The sequence below is a fragment of the Elaeis guineensis genome, chromosome 2, assembly GCF_000442705.2.
Source record: "Elaeis guineensis isolate ETL-2024a chromosome 2, EG11, whole genome shotgun sequence".
Classification (NCBI taxonomy): Eukaryota; Viridiplantae; Streptophyta; class Magnoliopsida; order Arecales; family Arecaceae; genus Elaeis; species Elaeis guineensis.
In genome coordinates, this window is record NC_025994.2 from 127,466,260 (window position 1) to 127,483,413 (window position 17,154).

Consider the following 17,154-nt stretch of genomic DNA (forward strand, 5'->3'; position numbering starts at 1 on the left):
CTTTGAGAGAAGTCTAAGCTATGCTTTCGATTCACAACATTGTCGAATCTGTAACCATGATACGCAGAAGGGGATGCTTTCATGCCCTAATTAATGAGAATGGCACGATAAAATTCTCCTAGCACGTAGCTACTTGCTTGCGATGCTAATATAGGGGTTTGAGGAGAGAGGAATATTGATAAAGGCCAGACCCAAAGATGACTCTAGATAATATAGAATATCATGTCTGTTAATTACTCCACGCGTCCCTCCAATGTATTTGGAAATTTGATGTCCCAAATTTACATCGGCACATAAGATATTGAAGCATCCACATATATAGCAAAGGGAAATTCTTTATGCACCAAAGGCGGCGTAGAAAATCCGATGTAGAGTGTATCATTTTATCTAATTGGTCCATCTAGCCATCATTTTTCAACGTGCATTTTATTTTTTTCGTTTGAAATTTTGAGTGACAAAAAACTCCTATTCTTTGGAATAAATTATGATATTTTGTGTCAACATTATGACATTCTGCATGCAGTAAGTCATAATTTGATGCAGGATATCGTAATTTTTTTTCAAAGAGTAAAGATATTTTTATCATTCAAAATTTTTAAACGAAAAAACGGAACTGCAGACATTAAATGCGCATTGAAAAATAATTGGACAAAAATGCCCCTCCCATATTATGACATCTTGGACCATATTATGACATCCTGCATGCAGAAAATCATAATTTTACGCAGGATATCATAATATACCACAAGATATCATAATAATTTTCTGAGTCATATTATGACATTCTGCATGCAGGAAGTCATAATTTGACGAATTATTTTATAATTTTTTCAAAAGAGGAGGAGCATTTTTGTCATTTAAAATTTAAAAAAAAAAATAAAACTGCAGGCTTTGAATGTACGTTGAAAAACGATGGCTACGAAGGTCAATCGGATAAGACGGTGCACTTCAACACCACCCATGGGCCACGGTACACACAGAATTTCTCGTATGGTAAAACCTATGACGCATGTACGTGCACCTACAGAAACCCAATTCACGGTTGCAGAGGTCCATATCCATGTCCGGGCGCAAAGTCGAGAATAGAATCAGTTCCCGTGCATCTTCAATTTTTCTGACAAGCAAAAAGAGAAAGGATGATGGTACTGCTTTCAATCATATTCGACAGTGGTTGATAGGGATATGAACAAAGGGCTTGACATTCGATAATCAATTAGATTCTACGTGCCTACCCTTCCCAGAGCTACCCTTCCTGCTCATCTAGCTTCTTGGTTGTTTCCGACCATGACAAAGCTCCAAGCACGCCTTCCGGCGATCCTACAATCAACCACTCAATGGGGTCATTCCCATGTTTGTCTTCGTGGCCGGACATGATAAAATCATAGAAAGTGTTTTGTTAGTTTCGCTGATCCAAGGAATGTTATGAATTAACTCATGCGGAGGTAAGCTGGATCACCTACCGACCCAGGTTTGCTGACCAAAGAAAATGTTCCCCATGGTCATTCCTTGTTCATAGAAAAGTCGACGCAAAATGATTTGGACAGCACCCCACCAGTAGCTGACGAATAAAGAGAGCCCAGTCTGAGTTCAATTCTCAGGGTTGAAAGTTCAGACACTAGATCAGGGAGAGGTAACAATTTTACCCAAAAAAAAAAAAAAAAAAAGGTAACGATACCAAAATTCTTCTTGTTGTTGTTGCGCAATTTGGTGTCAAGTCACCTCGATACAAAGCAATATTATCCACAAAATAAAACAATGAAATATGATGAATTGAGATGGTGTATTGTAAATATATAATTATTTTGAATATATCAACCTTTTTCTTATTTTCAGGGACAAAAAAAATACCTTATTTTTTGCCTAAAAGAATTTTTAATCTCTAGTGGACCTCTTAGTAAAATTCAAATGCAAATAAACTTCGGATCATCTGTCAAAGAAAAAAATGAATTGATCTTGTAGGTCTTCCAAGAAATTCTTGGAAATACAAAAAAAAAAAAAAAAAAAAAAAAGATGAACTCAAGGAAAGTGTTCAGAAGGAAAAAAATAAATAAAACAATGGTTTGAGACGAAGAAATGCAATCACTAAAATCATATATTATCTTTCCGAATAATCTAATTTTTTCAATATTCAACTATATCATTTTGCCAAATTTTATATTACTCAGATTAGTCAACATTTATATGTTCCGATGCAACGACAAGATGCTACTTCTAAATAATAGTTTTGTAGGAAATGGTTCAATGCTCTTACTTTTCCAACAAAAAGATTCATGAATCCGGATCCTTATGCATATAGATAGATACTACCTCCGAAAATCCATCCTCAATTCGAACCGTCCGTAGGCTGCTCGTGACCCTTTATCCTAGCCATTGTAATATATGTGCCGCCTGTGGCATATGGGGCATGATGACTGGATGCCATCCTCACTTTCGTCCAACTTACCATTAGTAGTCTGTTCAGGGTTCGCAACTAGACATGAGGATCGGACAAATGTGATATTATTTGGATAAGGATGTAAAATTGCATTGCAAGGAAAGTGGATGGCATATTTTTTCCTAGGAAAAATGATGGTGACTCACCTTGTTTACATTTGTGATATGCAAATTAAAAATAATATCAAAAAGGTGTGCCTGAAGGGATCAATTACATGAGATATGGCATGACTTTTGGTTCATGTTAACTTATTAAGTGATAAATGAAACTCAAAAAAGAAAAAGTTATGACTCCTGTACTTTCCCTTCAAGTGCAATTCATCGTGAAAATCTGTTGATGTTATTTTATTTATCAAAAGGGAGTCATTATTTGTAAATATATGTGCGGGTTGGCTTTCCTCACTGTTGCGACATGTAGGAGAGGGATCATGAAGTAGGAAGGAAAAAAAGTACAAAGAACAACAACACAATATTTATGTGGTTTGTTTTATTAATTTTTGTCTATAAGCAGAAACGGTGCAAAAGCTTCCTTATAAAAAATAGAAGATTATAGAATACAAAAAATTTTCTCTTAAATCATAGCCCTCAATATAGCTAATGGCTAAAAGAATCAATTGCACTCTTCCTTTAGGTTTACAAAAAATACATATAATAGGATAAGTTGATTTGGACTCAAAAGTGATGTTCTATGATGATCATGTTAGTCTGGTCTGTGGAGGCTTTATCTCTACATCCTCGACTAACTAATCGTATGGTCCAAACAAAACAGGTATGACGGTTGGAGGATCTTTTTCATTTTATTTTGCTGGTTTTGTTTGTTGCACTACATTTTGTTCCAGAGGAAGAGGAGAAAAAAAAAAAAAACTCTCTTTGGAGCTTGCAAACTCAAGACATACCTAACACTCGCAGCCGCCCACTTATGAATCATATGCGCCACAGTAGTCCCGAATATATCACAGGGGGGCCATACACGAGAGGATGTATATATGCAGGTCACGCAGTGTGTCAGCAAGGGAATTAATCAAGTGTCTGTGTCTAGCGAGGTTCTTGCAGGCAAATATCAGTCGCACTTTGCATCTCTTGTAACATTCTAATTTATATCAAATTAATTGGGGTCATCATTAATTGTTTCATTATGTCTAGAGCTAGTTCCTTAGTGGTTCGCCATCATCCCCCATGCAAACAATAGAAAATGGAAAGAAGAAGAAGTTGCATGAGATTCTAGGAGGAGTTGACGGGCCTAATTGGAAGCTAGCAAACGTTTCTGATATTATCTATTATTCCCCCATAAAGAGGAGAAAAAGGGGATGGTAGTTTAGAGTAGTTCATCCAGTGTGCATCGCGAGGGATGGATGGAGCTGCCACTCGCAAAAGGGATTCCCAAATTAACCAACCTAAAACACAAAAGTTGAAGTGGCCCAGACTCCTCTTCGATCATACGTACTGTATCAAATAAAAAGATCAGATTCACCGCCTTCATCCTGGTGGAGGAAGTCCCGTCCCCCAAAATATAAATAAACGGGCTCGAGTCAAGGTTGAGTCGGATTACCAGATACCGCGTGGCATTAGGCAATGAATGAAGGGTCGTTTCGATTCGATCCACTCACTGGAAAGGTACTACCAGCCGGGCCCTACTAGGTACAGAAGAGGCCCTTCGCTAATGAGAAAGAACAGAGCGCATCCCATCTGATTATTAATTTTCCCCCACTCTGTTCACTTTCACTACGAACCACTGCTCATTTCTGTACAAATAATGAATGAACCTTGGAATAATTATGCGATGGGCTCCGTATCTAGGACCTACTGTTTTCATATTTCAGTATTTTTTTCTTGCGACTGATTTTTTTTTTTTTTAAAGTTATTTTTCATATCCACAACCTCTAATTTTAATATTTTTCTAATATATATATATATTATTTGATTTAGATCAGTGAAAGAAATCCTTGGTTTCTTTTTCACGCCTCGAATAACAGAGCTCAATATTGCCGACTGATTAAAAGAAAAAAGAAAAGTAAAACATGCAAGATAATCAAAAGTATAGGTATCAAATCAACTTTTATTTAATCTAAATTTTTGCCATACCGATGCATCTAATATATATAATTTATGAATATAACATAAAATAAGGTAGGCATAGAAGAGAGAGATGGGATAATTAGAAAGAGGGGGAATGCTTACAAATTTTATTCAATCTGATTTCAAATGTCGTTTCTCTAGAGTGGATCGAACCTTTGCTATAGGGAAGAATTCTATTAGTTCTAAGATACCTGCGGGTTGAAGTTGGCTATTTGGTGCAGACACCGTGGTACATCTGCCGTATACTCTTCTACGAGGATATGTGTCAGAGAGAGTCCATGGGGTCTTCTAGTTGTCTGTTACGAAAGAGAGAATTATTTTCCAACCCAAACTTCACCTGGGATGGTTGCTTAATTCGTGTCCTGGGTATTCCAATAGTGAGGTTTCCCTCATGATTTCCTTCTCTATCTGAATATATAATTTCTTTCTGAAAGTTAAATTCCAGCAAAAGACCATCGATATGCGGCTACTTATATGAGTGCAGGTGATAAAACATAGTCATCATGTATAAACCAATGAACCAAATCTTGATCGATCAATATCTTTTGCCCCCCCTTTTTTTTTTTTTAATAATAATTGACTGATGACAAATTAATCTTTAGGTATAAATCTGGACAAAGTATTCCACGCAGAAAATGCCAAAATTATGAAACAGAAACAGAAACAGAAAAAAAAAATCCTATGTTTTTGCTGTTTCTCTTCAATTTCAACTTCCGTCTCCTTTCTTTTATCTCTGCCATGCTTTTGATACTTGATGTTCATTATTCTTGATTTTCTTTCCACCTCCCACCTCATGTTCTGTTGATTAAGATACAATATACAACTACCGTATGCATGACGTGATCATGATGTGATTCTTAGGGGGTGGGTTATGACATTGAGAAGGCCGGTAGCGAAAGCTTTATTTGATGTATCATTATTTAGTGTAGATTCTCGGGGTTCCCTCTCCACTGCCCCCAGGCATTGATTCCTGCATGCAAATCCCAGCATCAGAACTGCCTTTCTTCATTCCCCAACTTTTTCCTTTATATTTTCACTTCGTCTCTTATTGGCTCGATGGTTCCTGTCTCTTATCGTCTCAATTGCACATGCATGGGAATGTGTGGTGTGCCCCATAGATTCTCTACCCGAGGGGGAAGAAAAAAAAAAAAAAAGCTTCCATGCTTTCCCTCCTACCTTTATCTTTCCTTATTCGGTGCTGTCTGTCCCCCTTTTTACCTTGGGCTCATAGGCCTTTTCCAGCAACTGCTTGCAAGCTGGTGTAAGCAGTAGCCTAGTGCGAATGGGATACATTCTACTTGCCACGGATGTGTATAAATAGAGGTCAATTGGGCGATTCTTCATTGCAGGACAGCAGCAAGCACTCATCTCAGGAGGCAGGGGTTTCCACTTGTGCCACCAAGATGAACTACGGGAGCAGCTCTTATGCTTCTGGTTTCATCACAAATCCTTTTCTTTGCTACACTGTAGAGCTGTAGTCGCTTTTTTATAGTGGTTTGGTGTGTTGAAATGGACAAATGCAGGTCCTAGGAGTGCGACTAGGAGGTCTTTTGAGTACGGGAGAACCTATGTGGTCAGACCAAAGGGAAGGCACCAGGCCACTATAGTGTGGCTTCATGGTCTAGGTGATAATGGAGCGAGGTATTTATTTATTCATCAGTAACCAAATTAACTTTCTTTCGCCTTTGCATATTGCACCTTGATGCATGCTGAAGCTAAGAAATTGCCCGATCACTGGTAGGCTTCTGAATGACTCCGCCTTATAATTCGAGACATGAGATTCTAGTACGCGGTTGCTCGAGTTATCTCGAGAGAAAATTATTAATTTGTGGTCTGTGCGAACATTAATTACCAAAGTACGTGTTATACAAGTTTGTCCTATGAACGCCTACACTTTATACGAGATGGTTTTTTCAGTATTCTTGTGCCCATGACTTCGCTCCCTTTTTTTTTTTTTGCCCTTCCTCCAGTGCGTATTCCTAGTATTACTTTATCTGAAATGATATATAATGTTTTTGCTTCTTTCGGAAAGCATGTGCTTGGTATATGCTGTTGTTCTCTTTTTGGTGCAGAGTGAGGGAATGAGAGGAGGTGGGGAATGTCAATGCCTTCTTGGCAGTTCATGGGGAATCATGTCTTCTTGACACTTGGGCACTCTCTCTGTCTACTTCATGCAAATTAAGATTCCCACTCCAAATGATTCGATTGGAGGGGTCACGACAGCCGTGAACACACTATATAATTAATCAAGACAATACTACCTTGCGCTCGTCATATCTTATCCTTTCTTTTAGTGACTTGCTTGGATTAGGACGGTCATGAATTAGAGAAGAGATAATATGCCTGAAGGCTTGATTCCTGGACCACTGGTACTTCGGTGTTTTGGTTTCCACCTCCTCCAGGAAGTTATTCGTCTCTCTCTTCTACACTAGCTAGCTGCTACTTCTGGGTACTCGATCGATGCATGCCGAACAAAACAAGAGTTTACTGGTGCCTTCCTGCATGCGCTGCTTTTTGCTTCAAGTCTCTTCTTTTTTCTGCCTCAAACCTTAGTATCTTAGTAGCATATATATTTTCTCCTTTATTTTACGATAATCGATGAAGTACATCCATGCATGTCGAGTACATTGGCATGCATGCATACTCAAAAGTAGTGCCAAGTGAAAACTAAGGTGTTCTCTTTGCTCCTGAGCCGTTCTCGTTGAGCCGATGATTATACCGGTATCTTTTTTATTTTTGTGAAAAAACGTTGATGCTTCTTGATATAATGAACATATATAGATGATGCTACATGTTGGGTCGGTTTTGCGTTTTGCTCTTCTACCCCCCTATCTCCTCCCACCGCCCACGACCTTCTTGCACGTGTTGGTATCATATATATAAATAAACGTACGTACGTGTGTTGTTGGATTGTTGCTGGAATTGGCACATGGAAACCAAATGCTGACCGCTGTCTTTTATCATCGATCATAATTAATCTGCTTTCAAATGTGGATCATGCAACGTTCATTCCTTAATTACTTCGATGAATTTCCCAAACATGCATGCATGCGTCATTTCTTATTTCTGGATTTCTTTTGCAGCTGGTCCCAGCTCTTGGAAACTCTTCCTCTTCCAAATGTAAGTAGAATGATTATGTACGTTCTACTCTAAAACACTTGAAAACTTCTCGAATTACATCACACACTTGAAAACTTCCAAGCTATCAACTTTTAAACTTGGTTGCTGCATAATTTGGTGGTTTGCTTGCATAAATTTTAGTAGCCTATTTTCACCAAAGCTCATCAAGTGCAGATTAAATGGATATGCCCCACTGCTCCTACCCGACCTGTGGCAGCTTTCGGTGGATTCCCGTGCACTGCCTGTAATTTCTCTAGCTCAATTACCAAATCCCAGCTTTGTTTTGAACAACTATCAAATTACATATATGCTAGCTGGTTTTGATGTCATTTCGCAACTTGTTCTATTTTTTTCACCGATGGTCGCGTCAAGATCTCATCCAATGCAGAGCGAAGAAGCACACTCATATTTTTTCTTTTTTTTTTTTCTTTTTTTGTAGGGTTTGATGTTAGGGACCTTTCAGACGATGGTCCTGATGATGTTGAAGGAATGGATGTTTCAGCTGCGCATGTTGCAAACCTCTTGTCAACCGAGCCTGCTGATGGTAGGTCTTAAAAAGAAGGGTATTTTGCTTGTTCTTCACTGTATTTGCACATACTTATTAGGTCAGGAAGTTCATGTATTCATATGGGCTTATATATTTCTTTTTTTTTCTTTTAATCATAAGCTGACGAATGTTGACCCACACATGCAACGAAACAGAAACACTTTCACACTCTCCAATGGGGGTTTGGAATCGAGATCTACCTTCCCATGGAGAGAGGGCGATTAGCCAAATAAATTACTATAATGTTAAGCTCTCTGTTTGGTGAAATTGAGTCATGGGAGCTGCATCCTCAAGCATTTGGCCTGGGTAATTATAATGCAGACAGATCTTCCTATCTCTCTCTTGAAAAAAGAGCACAATGACAAGCAAAGAATTTGCCTCTTTTTTAATATTTTTGGGTTGAAACTAATAGATGTGCAAATAACCTAGCAAGATTTAGGTTTCAGTTAAAATGAAAAAGAATGCAGAAAAATGTGGAAGTGTCCTAGATGTTAAAAAGAAATTATGTTGCAATTTGCCATATCTTATGTATCACCTATGCTATAGCATGTATATGGGCTTGTAATCCAGAATGCTTGGTAACGTCAGGAATATTAAATTGGTTGTCACAGTAAAACTCGGTATTGGTGGCTTTAGCATGGGTGCTGCAACTGCCCTATACTCTGCCTCTTGCTACGCTTATGGTAGATATGGAAACAGTAATCTGTATCCGGTCAACTTAAGTGCAGTTATTGGTCTAAGTGGCTGGCTTCCATGTTCTAGGTACGTTCAAATCTGGCATCCTTCCATCCTTTCTCATATCTCAATCGAAATCAAGCCCTTCGTTTTATTCCACACATGCTATATATGTAGGACCTTGAAGTACAAGGTGGAAAGTTCACAAGATGCTGCGAGGCGGGCTGCCTCCTTGCCTCTTCTGGTCTGTCATGGAAGAGGTATCCACGCAACTAAGCTGTTAGAACCTTGAATGCATTCTCTAACACCAATTATTTTCTGCCATGCCGCATATTCTTAGTGAGCAACAAGTCATAGCTTAAATAGTGACATTGCATTGAAATTGGAGAAGCGATCGATCGATTCTAGGTGTCTTGATATTCGCTTTGTCTATTTTTGCAGAGGATGATGTGGTCCTCTACAAACATGGGGAAAGATCTGCTGAGGTTTTAAGATCATCTGGATTTCGGAATTTAACGGTCAAAACTTACAATGGGTAATGAAAACATTTGTTCAGCATGATTTCTCCCAGCTAATTAGAGTATCAGCCGCTTTTTACATGATTAAGTTATTGGCACCATGCAGGCTTGGCCACTACACGGTCCCTGAAGAAATGGATGATGTTTGCAAGTGGCTTGCTGCAAGGTTGGGGCTAGACAGGTCCCGCTCATAACTGGGGAGTTTCGGTAGGTCTTTCTCTGATAACACCATCAAATGGGGGAAAAGAGGTGTCTAATAACTGCGATGAGTAGACACGCACGCACGCACAACACACACATTCACATGCTTGTTTCCTCGGCTGGTTGGCTTGGGATATCTATGGCAATATCACTCTTTCAGATGTTATGTAATGTTAAGCGCCTATTTCCTGGTGGTTGAGACTCCCCAGCAATGGTAAAATTTGTATGTTGTTAATTTTAATCAACATCGATCCTCTATGCAAACTGCAGTATTATTAGTTATATTTGAGCTCATTGAATGAGGTGGTGGCATCTCCCAGAATTATTTTGTGGTTTACACTCAACATTGGATTGAATGCATAATCTCTGTTTTGGAGAGCTAGTGATGCTCTAATGCATGAGGATACTGCATCTTTGTGTAAGCACTGCACTGGAGGAACAAGCATCCAAATATTAGTGATATTAGTACAGGATGCTCAAAGTGCCTTCTATCTTCAATTCAAATATTAGTACAGGATGCTCAAAGTGCCTTCTATCCTCAATTCTCTCCACTGATGAGCACAGCAACCATGATAAACGAGCTCGCATGCATGGCTACCAAAAAACAAGCTCATATGCATATACAAAAGAGACCATTCTCGATCTCAAGTCCTAGGACAAACTGTGCCGCATTAAATAAGCAAGTTAGGGCCACACCTTATGTGCAAAGCAAATAACAAATAATCCAAGGTCGTAACCGGCTGGCCCCTGTCCTTCACATTCTACAGAATAATAGCAAGTGTTGGCTTAAGGAGAAAACTTCTGCTCACATACTTGACGTACTTGTGTTTATTGGCACAATGAATAACGAGAGATGAACAAAAAAACACCAGTTGATGCGCTGATACAACAAAAATATGATTGATACCTACTGCCACTGGTGCCAGCATCATTTTGATGAGATCAAAAGTATCTTTACAGCCTTTGCCTGTCGATGCTAATGGTTATACCATAGCCTCAAGAGTGGAAAAATACTACCAAACTGCAAAAATCCCCAATCAACAGGGAAAAAAAAAAAAAAGTAAAAAAATTGTATATTTATTTTCTCAGAAAAAGCATATTTATAAACTCACGTGCATGCATGTTTCTATGTATTTGCGACTATGTGAGAGAGACAGGACTTCACTGTAGTCCAACATGGGAAAACACTGACAATCGCAATATCAAGAGAGAGAAAAACATAGTGACAAATGAAAAAGCAAAAAAACAATTGGCTATAAACAAATGTTACTGACTTGCTGCCTACTACTACTGGAAGGAGTTCAATAAGGAAATGGAGGCATGTGATAGATGAGCATCTTCAACTGCTTCATCTGGGGGACACGGTCGACTGTGTCTCCTGAATGTTTTTGTGTGATGGAGATAATGACTCTTGGTTGGATCAGCTCGTTTTCACTGGCTTAATATTTGAAGAAGAATCCTTCAGGATATCATAATTGTGTTCTAGATTGTTGCAGGGTCCACAATTTGAATCCGAGTCTAATTCGTTAGAGCTTTCACCAGTGAGAGGAAGCGAATTAACTGACAAGTGATCTCTTCCTTGAATTACATTCATCTGTAAAAGATTGGAATTTGACGAAGGACCGAATACGTTTCTGCCAGAGTGATCACAGTGGGGTAAGAATGAACCAAAATTCTCTGCATCATGACTGCCTGATGCCTGATAATGGGAGCTAAAAGTTTGAGTTCCTTGTCCTGCTTTCACGAAACTAGTTCTGCTTGTTGAATCAATTGGAGAGTTCCAGGAATCTGTATAAGATGATAAAACAGATGTACCTGGTGCCACTGATGGATTAGGCTCATTTTGACTGCAAACAAATATAGATAGAACTGAGCAAGGTAAACCAGGCAGATAGTCATGTGCATCAAAGAAAGCAAATGAACGTTAAATGACTCAGTGCAAACACATGCGATGTAGCCACAGGAAACATACATTGAGCTTTGGATACATGGAGTCAAACAGGAGAAGCCTGTATGGCATTGCTCAGGTTTTGTCATGTCACTCTTGACCTTAACTGTTTCTGATTCCCCTTTCATTTCACCAATTTCACCACTTGCTGTATAAAGTGAAGTAAAAGATAAGAATCCATGCTATCAACATCACCTTGGAGAGAATATAATCAAGAAAGAAAGAAATCAAATGGATCTTTCTTCCTGTTTCCCGGTGGCAGAATCCTTACAACTTTCTCTATTTCTAAATCTCTGATGATTTTTTGACAGTCATTTCATGCACTGAGGTGTTTCATTAGTTTCAATAGATCTGCTCACAAAATAATTTCTAGACATAAATTAGAGATACTATTTTAAGTGATATACATAAATTGAATAAAATCAATATTACATAACATTTGCCATGCCAGTCGGTACCATACTAGTACCAAACTGGTATGCAGTCTTGTACAGTTCCAACACTCAATACATTTCAGTGTCTCATACTATACTGCATACCATTATTGTAATAGGATGGTACCGATATGGGGTTTGGTATCGAGGTGGCGAACCTTGCATACCAAAGCTTTTTGATGGAAGTTCCTACATTCTGACAGGTGCAGTAGACCATCTTAACAATTCTTGAATTAGAGAACTTCTTGCATAAAATAACAATCCATCTATGAGATGGTTAACAAAAATTAAAACATGAATCAAGCCAAACAAGTTTTATGCTTGGTTTAAACCAAGGGAATACAATGTACATTTCTATTATAAACTAAAGCTAGTACACAACAAATTGTAGCAGTAGAAAGAGATATGGTTCGTGTTTGTCAATTTAGACTTTCATTCTGAAACTTCAAATGAGCGAGGGATCACCAACCATGAACTTCAAAGAGATCAAATCTGATATAGACTTTTGGAGCTGTTGTGCCAGAGAAGATTAAACTGTTTATGCGTCTAGCTCTCAAGAATAAGCTTCACACTGCGAAATCTTAGCAAGGAAAGGATGGAGAGTTGGTGTTGGTTGCCCTGTGTGTGGTTCCTGCCTTGAGACAGCTTCTCCCCTATTTATCAGCTGCCCTTTTGCCCAAGCAATGTGGTCTCCCCTCTCGGTATGTTTGAATCTGAGAGGTAGGCATCCTAACCGTCACACTCTTCAGTCTTCATGGAGGAGGAAGAAAGTACAAGCTTGTCTAAAGAAAGGTTGGGGTCAATTGTTCATGGCACTCATGGGACTTCAAGAATCTTCTTAAAGTGGAATGCCTCGGCCTCTTCGGTTCTTCACAAAATTTTGCATTCCTTCCCCTTGCGGGGGAACCTTTGTAGTGCCGAAACCACTGACAGACATATGCGTATTTTAAGTAGGCTATCTACAATGTGCTTGTAAACTCTTCTCTCATCTATCTCTTCCATGTAAATATTGTCTCCTCTTTTCTTAATAAAGATTGGGATCTTTTACTTGCTGCATCTTGTTTGCTCCTAGACTCTTTTTACTGAGTCTCCTTTTGTCTGGAACCCATTAAGAAATGTTTTTCTTCTCTTAAAAACAGCAATTTCTTTTTCCTTTTAATCTTCTATATGCCTCTTTTATCTATTCTTCCAAAAGAGAAAAAAAAAAAGAAAAAAATATATTAGGGGAGGTTCCCCACTCCCTCCATATTCCATTCAAATACATACACATGTGTGTGTGTGTGTGTGTGTGTGTGTGTGTGTCTGCACACACACTCTTAAAGTCACCTGACTTGTTTTTCTGCCAAAACCGAAATTTTTATAGATATAAGATCTGTGCTCCAACTGCATGAATTAATGATGCCACTTCATTTAACTGTTTCTAGGCCAAAATTGGGTATTAGCCAAAATTCCAAACACTGGACAATTCAAACCAGTATGGAAATGACAATGACACCATACTATATGCTATATATATGCGTGTATATATATATGTGTATGTGTGTGTGTGTCTCTCTCTGTGTGTGTGTGTACATATGTGTGTGTGTGTACACACACACACTGTCTCTCTTTCTTAAAGCCACTTGACTTGTTTTTCTGCCAAAACCGAAATTTTTATAGATCTAAGATCTGAGCTCCAACTGCATGAATTAATGATGCCACTTCATTTAACTGTTTCTAAGCCAAAATTGGGTATTAGTCAAAATTCCAAACACTGGACAATTCAAACCAGTATGGAAATGACAATGACACCATACTATATGCTTTCTCTTGGAAGGCATTCCATTAAATGGTTTCTAGGCTAGAATTCTACTGTCTTAAACTCTCCAACTTTAAAATGGACCAACAAGGCTGTTAAATTTATTGATACACAAGCTTAACTTTATTATGGACTCTGTTATAAGCTTCGGTTGGTTGGTTCAGGCATGAGATGAACAGGTAAAGCTATTCAATATGTTAATTCCCAACACTAGATTTGTTACTCCAAGGTTGTAGATACTTAATTTGTTGGCTCCCGAATCAAAGTTTAGTGAAAACCCAGCATTTGGACCTGGAAAATTTAGGTTTAATATGTGTCACATAAACTCACATGGTCTGTTTGTCTTCAAACTCATTCTGTACTAATCAACCAGCATTTGGTATATGGCACCACCAAATTTGATGTTGGGTACTTTGCACCAGTTTTCTTCCATAAGGTTTTCCAATATTAGTCATGCTTGAACAATGTAATAGCTTCTCCTGGACAAAGCACCTAATTTAATAGAGATAAGGCTATTTACTTTATAAAGCATGCTTTCTGTGGCCCTGTGCAATGACTGATTTCTGATATTGCATTAGAACTGCTACTCCCGATGCATGCTTTACTGGCACCGCTCGTGATACTATTATCTTCAGTAGTTTGGTGACTGTTGGTATCAACTATGAAACTTCTTAGTAACTACTCATTCGGTCAAGACAGGATGGGAAACTGATACTAGAGAGAGCAACAATGTATGGTATTTGAAAAGGCCTTTTACCATTTTTAGCGCCGAAAGTATTCTTACAGTCTTCACATCGGCATACAGAGGAGCATCCAACATGAGCCTACAGGATCGGAATAATAAAACCAGAACAATAGATCAGCACCCATCGAGCATAAAATTAAATCATGCGACTGATGAGAGAGAGAGAGAGAGAGAGAGAGAGAACCTTAAAGCATTCGCAGTAATTTTTCATGCACATGGACTTCCTGCAGTTGCATCCTACTCGGTGCCTGCTAGAGGTCGTTATCATATTCCTACTATCATGCTGCAAAATATGAGGAGCAAAATATGAGGACAGTCAGTTTTAACATCAATGAAGCAATGGGACATAGCAAGGAATCCTTACCCGGATAATCTTAGGAGAAAATGCATTGGGCGTGCGAGATTGTATCCGTTCTTTCGACTCGCTCACTATTTCTTCATATTCATATTTATTATAGCAATCATTGCATCGACAAGCTTCCGCACAAAATGATCCTGATGCAAAGCAGTCACAGTAGCTGCTCATGGAAAGAGGACGCGAGCATTAATGCAAGAGGAGGACGGAGTGCAATTTTGTTGGTGTGCATGTGGAGGAGGAGGATTCTTTTCTCTTCCCAAAGAAAGAAACAATTCGAGAATCACTTACAGTTTCAAGCAGTTGGACTTCTTACAAGAGCACTGCTGGCTGTCGTCTTTCCCAGTCGGTTTTTTCCTGATACACGATAGAATGGAATGAAAAGAGGAGAAAGGGAAAATCGGGTTCAGACGAAGCGACATACACTTGCGTTTTGTTTCTAGTGCTAATCTCGGCAGCCGCCGCCATGCTTTTAGTCTCATCTCGATCTCGGTTCACAAAAACATGATTCATCAGTGGAGAGGCGATTAAAGGTGCTTCTGTATCAACAGGCAGAGATGGATAAGTAATGCAAGAATAAATTGGCGGTTGATGATAGGGCGTCTCTCCTAGTAAGTCAGTTCCGGATGAGCTTGAAGCTTTCAAAGGGAAGCTGATGCTTCTTCTGCTACTGCTATTTAGGACGGACATATGGGCTTCCTGTTGTCAACAAACAAGGGACATTACATACATACATACATACATGTTCATGTTTCTATAACCGCCCCCCCTGGCAAGCACTTACGATCGCCTCTGCATTCGGAAAAGCTGTAGCACAGTCCCAACAATTTTTGCTCCTGCTATTCTCAACAGCCTCCACTTGAAGATGCTTCTGTGTGTCATCCTCCTCCTCCTCCTCCTGCATAATAGATCAGAAAAACTTATTATAAGCACCAACTTATTATTATTATTATTTAAGGGGAAATTTATTTTTTTTCTTCTTCTTTTTTGTTTCCCCTTTCTCCTTCTTAAAGTTCTCCTAAATTGAACATCAAGACTCGGAGCTTGAGATCATTAAAAAAATTGTTCAACAATCCTCTGATGCCAGAGCATGATGAAACTTATTCTTCCGTATCTCTCTTTCTCGAGAGACGAGAAAGATGCATGATGAAACTCATGTGAATGCAGAGTTTAGATCAACAGATTTGCTCTTTTGCCACGCCACAGATAACAGAGTAGTCCGAGACAAATAAGCAACCGTGAAACATCGAGAAAAAATAATGAATGATGGTGATTCAAGCAAGAAGATGGCACGGAAGAAAGAAGATAGAGAGAGGTAAAAGCCTGAGGATCGGAGAGGGACTTGTAGTTGCTCCCGGGAGGATTCATGAGGACTCCCGCCGCTGCTGAAGCCGTTGGCGAACAATTTTTCGCCTTTTCCTCGCTTTCTCCTCCTCGCCGGCTTCCTTTGTTTCTGGCTTCCTCTGGCGTTGGTTCTTGGTCTTGTGCGACGCGATTGGAGAAGTGATCGTTTTTACTTGGAAACGTATCGACTTGAGAGAGGGAGAGAGAGAGAGACAGAGGCGCAGGCGCGGGCGCGGGCGCGGGAAAGGGAAACAGCTTCACCGACCCCGGCTCCTCCAGCCTGGCAACTAAGATGCGATTTTATTTTACAGATTATGATGCGATACGGGAAATCGGTTGTTATTCATGCAGCACTTGATGAAGACATGATGGAGAGTGAATCTATCGGGCACAGACTTGATAACTTCCGTCAATATACGAATCAATAAATCCATGAGTTGTATCTCTCTACACACACACGCACATGATGGAGAGTTAATCTTTTGGCCGCAGACTTGATAACTTCCGTCAATATACTTATCAATAAATCCATGAGTATCTCAATACATACATACAACCATACATATGAGAAATAATTAGAGATGCATCCATAGAGTTTCTATAGAATTTTTCTAAAAAATAAATAAATCTTATTTATTTGGAAAATCAAGTTATTTCCAAGTCTAAGATAAAATTTTATATTTAAGTAGATTTATATTTACATAAATATCTGATATGAAATTCTGAAATCTACAAAATTTTAACTCCACACCCATACGGAAACATAAAGAAAAGCACTGCAAGCTTTTCCTCAGACTAACAGACATAATTAGTCATATAAAATTATATATTAAAAAAAACAAAGAGAGGATCCGGAATCATATTTTATGGATGAGAAGAAAATATATATATATATATATCGGATACATTGACGTTGGAAGATCAAAACAATAGATAGCACCTTGTGACTTGGAAATCCAC

At 38.8% G+C, this 17,154-nt stretch overlaps 2 protein-coding genes across 3 annotated transcripts; one reads left to right on the forward strand and one right to left on the reverse strand.

Annotated features, from left to right (window-relative positions):
- Positions 1-5,801: 5,801 nt before the first annotated feature.
- LOC105043971 (uncharacterized) lies at positions 5,802-9,861 on the forward strand. Of its 2 annotated transcripts, XM_010921763.4 has the most exons (9): positions 5,802-5,943; positions 6,033-6,150; positions 7,593-7,629; positions 7,804-7,873; positions 8,069-8,173; positions 8,788-8,938; positions 9,029-9,111; positions 9,293-9,386; positions 9,476-9,861. In XM_010921763.4, the coding sequence occupies exons 1-9, from the start codon at positions 5,817-5,819 to the stop codon at positions 9,561-9,563; spliced, it is 873 nt and encodes a 290-aa protein (XP_010920065.2). In that variant the 5' UTR covers positions 5,802-5,816; the 3' UTR covers positions 9,564-9,861. The 2 variants fall into 2 exon arrangements, with proteins under 2 accessions (XP_010920065.2, XP_073107505.1); XM_073251404.1 differs by lacking the exons at positions 5,802-5,943; positions 6,033-6,150 and adding an exon at positions 6,598-6,999.
- An 861-nt stretch (positions 9,862-10,722) lies between these two features.
- LOC105044055 (uncharacterized) lies at positions 10,723-16,677 on the reverse strand. Its single transcript, XM_073251405.1, has 8 exons — positions 15,635-16,677; positions 15,275-15,549; positions 15,142-15,207; positions 14,860-15,013; positions 14,680-14,778; positions 14,508-14,574; positions 11,543-11,666; positions 10,723-11,417 (listed from the first exon to the last, which is right to left on the reverse strand). The coding sequence occupies exons 1-8, from the start codon at positions 15,752-15,754 to the stop codon at positions 10,991-10,993; spliced, it is 1,332 nt and encodes a 443-aa protein (XP_073107506.1). The 5' UTR covers positions 15,755-16,677; the 3' UTR covers positions 10,723-10,990.
- Positions 16,678-17,154: the final 477 nt, after the last annotated feature.